The sequence below is a fragment of the Drosophila rhopaloa genome, unplaced genomic scaffold (genome assembly GCF_018152115.1).
Source record: "Drosophila rhopaloa isolate 14029-0021.01 unplaced genomic scaffold, ASM1815211v1 contig_3, whole genome shotgun sequence".
In the NCBI taxonomy this organism is placed as follows: Eukaryota; Metazoa; Arthropoda; class Insecta; order Diptera; family Drosophilidae; genus Drosophila; species Drosophila rhopaloa.
In genome coordinates this window covers 3,634,468-3,637,275 of record NW_025335123.1, presented here as the reverse complement: position 1 = coordinate 3,637,275, position 2,808 = coordinate 3,634,468, and the positions used below count along the sequence as shown (strand labels likewise).

The window sequence follows — 2,808 nt, the reverse complement described above, 5'->3', positions numbered from 1 at the left end:
AAAAAAAAAAAACAACGATAAAGGAAAAGGACTAGGAAAAGCATCGTCCTTTGGCGGATGTCAAAGTTCCTTCAAACAGGACCGAAAGATTCGTCTCGCCTTTGACTCGCCTGAGTGACATTCAACTGGTCGAAGTGCTGAACCGAATTGCAGTTTTATTTCCATTCACGTAGCTCCAAACACGGAATGCTGCCCCTGCCCAACAAAACTAAAGAAAAGATTAGACAAGTGTACCGACTAACCGCTACCTACTAAACAGCTAAAAAATGTTTAGCACTTCCTGAATGTTGGGTATACCAAAAGGTATCAATAAGGTTAAGGTTAAGAAATAACCTTAGTTTCAATTTCTCAATGTAATGTTAAGGTGCTACAGATTAAAACTGTAGAATAGATAAAATTGTTAAAAATTTGTTTGACAGACAAATCTTTACGGTGCCTGAATCTAGTTTATTGCCAAAACGAGTTTAGAATTTTCACTCTGATAAATGTTTTAGGAACAGGAATTTAACTCAAGGTTAAAACATAACATGACAATGAGAAATCGGCCCTTATTCATATATTGCCTTAACTGTTGCTGTTGTCAATCCAATGTATGTATTTGATAGGGCTACATTCATTACCACGAGTATGGTATACCCCTTGTACTCCACACATAAATGGGTACGAAAAGCACATAAAAAAAGGGGGACACCAAAACGTTACAAAAGATTTACACCATCGAAACCTCAACGCCATCTCCGCATCCGCATTCGATGCCTGCTTCTGCTTGTGGGCAATGCCATTACTTTTTCAGTTTGCTGGTTTGAGTAATGGATTAGATTTTTACTCACTTGTTTTGGGTTTCCCCGCATCGCCAATGGATGATAGTGTGTTCGTTTTTTATAGTCCCCAAAAAAAGGATATCACGCTGTTGATGGAGGGATGCAGGGAAAAAACTTAAAAGAACTTACAACTCGGGTTTACCTAAGAACTTTGCTTGATGGTTTTCTAAAGAGGGTGAACCGGACGCATCCTTAAAGTTCGATGAAGTGATTCCTCCCATACTTGCAGCAGTTTGATTTCTATCGTGAATCATCTATTAGGTCAATTTGTACAAATTAAAAAACTTTAGATATCATTTTTCAAGCTTTTTGGCTGAGAAAGTTTTTTTAATTTAATGACACTGAGGCTTAAAATAATTTAATAATAAGTTTCTAGATTTACACTAATTTTTTGTTGCTAGTAATTTTACTTTTTTATAATTATCTACAATGTTACAATTTGTATTTCGATACTAAGGTCATCTTTAAAGCGATATATTAGCTTGTTGTCATCTCAGTAGGTCTAGCACTTTGTTAGGTTGATTGTAAAAGGCCAAAAATTATTCAAGGCAGAACGTGTTGGGAGTAAGTACAAAAACCAAGTTGCATTCGTTGAAAGTACTTTCATATAAATAGATTTTCATTCAAGCAGCCGTTATTGTTCTGTCTTGAATGCTTCTGATCCCGAAATAATTTAATAATGTTAACCGCACTGATGGCACGAACGACGGCAGTTTCGCTGACCGTTTATGCAACAAACCGAGCTGGAGTTTGGGGCAAGACGGAGGAGTCGGATCGCCTGTTGCAGCAGATCACCAAGGGTCTCCATTGGACTGGAGTGATTGGACTGGTGAAACGGGTCCTGCCCTTCGAGCGGACCGACCTGACCGTGGGCCAGTTGGCCCGGGAGTACTACAACCAAGGTGTCAAGGGGACCTTCCACATAATCCGGAACATTCCCAACTACTCGGGTGACCTGGCCGAAGGGGCCAAGTGCACCTGCCTCGATTTGGTCGCAAAAGCCAAGGAGTTGCGTCAACAAGATGGTGACTGGTTGTTTACCATGAAATATAATGCCAAGCCGAAGGATGCGCCTCTAGATCCTGCTCCTCTAGATCCTGCTCCAGGCGATGGCCACTTCCACGAACTCATCGTCATCGAGAGACCGGGGTCTGTAGATGGATTTGCTGGGGACGGCAACGTAGTCCTCAAAGCAGGGAACAAACTGAATGATTAAAAAACACCACATCCACACCCCACCAAAAAAAAAACAACCTCACCATGATTTGCCAAATCAAAATGTTAAATCTTTGAGTAAAGTTCGAGTATTTAAATCAGAGTTTGAAATTTAACTACGTGTCTGCAAAAGCTACACAAAAAGCTATGGCCTAGCTTTAGCAATTAATAAAACCTATTTCATTACCATCACTTTCTGGGCATGAAAAAATTAAGTTGACTATTAACCACTATTGACCAATTTCGTTTGAAAGTATGCTTAAGAACTCGCGTATTTCTTATATTTTAACATATTTTACTTCAACAAAAATACTTTTATTTGCAGTCAGTGTAAGAGCAACAGAAGCTATATACATATATATATATATCTTTATCTTCCTTCTGTTCCTATGCCCAGACACTCGGTAAACAGTGAAAACTGTCAACAGTCTATTAAAATGCCAGTCGAGCCGCATTGCCAACCGAAGTCAAGTCGTGCGAAAAAGGATTTTCCACCCTTCTCCCACCGAAAAGCAAACTGAAGCCAAGCGAACCAAATCAATCCAGTGAAACACCCAACCCTTATCCCATTTCCTTTATCCAGTTGTTTTGCGTGTTGCTTAACATGCGTTTTAATGTGACCCTTGCGGGCCCATAAAAATGGGGCTTTCTTACCTATGAAAATCCCCCTCCGATGCCAGCTTTCCTTTTACCCCTTCTCTGTGTATCTTGTCTTGTAAAACAAAATATAAATAAATTAAAATAAAAATAAAATATAAATATAAATATAGCT

The 2,808-nt window shown here is 39.2% G+C and overlaps 1 protein-coding gene across 1 annotated transcript; it reads left to right on the top strand.

Moving 5' to 3' along the window:
• Positions 1-1,324: 1,324 nt before the first annotated feature.
• Positions 1,325-2,153, top strand: LOC108037756 (MICOS complex subunit MIC13 homolog QIL1). Its single transcript, XM_017114403.2, has 2 exons — positions 1,325-1,385; positions 1,453-2,153. The coding sequence occupies exon 2, from the start codon at positions 1,501-1,503 to the stop codon at positions 2,035-2,037; it is 537 nt and encodes a 178-aa protein (XP_016969892.2). The 5' UTR covers positions 1,325-1,385; positions 1,453-1,500; the 3' UTR covers positions 2,038-2,153.
• The last annotated feature ends 655 nt before the right edge of the window (positions 2,154-2,808 follow it).

What these genes read in the sequence shown, in the direction of transcription:
- LOC108037756 (XM_017114403.2), top strand. Translation starts at nt 1,501, where the DNA reads ATGTTAACCGCACTGATGGCACGAACGACGGCAGTTTCGCTGACCGTT.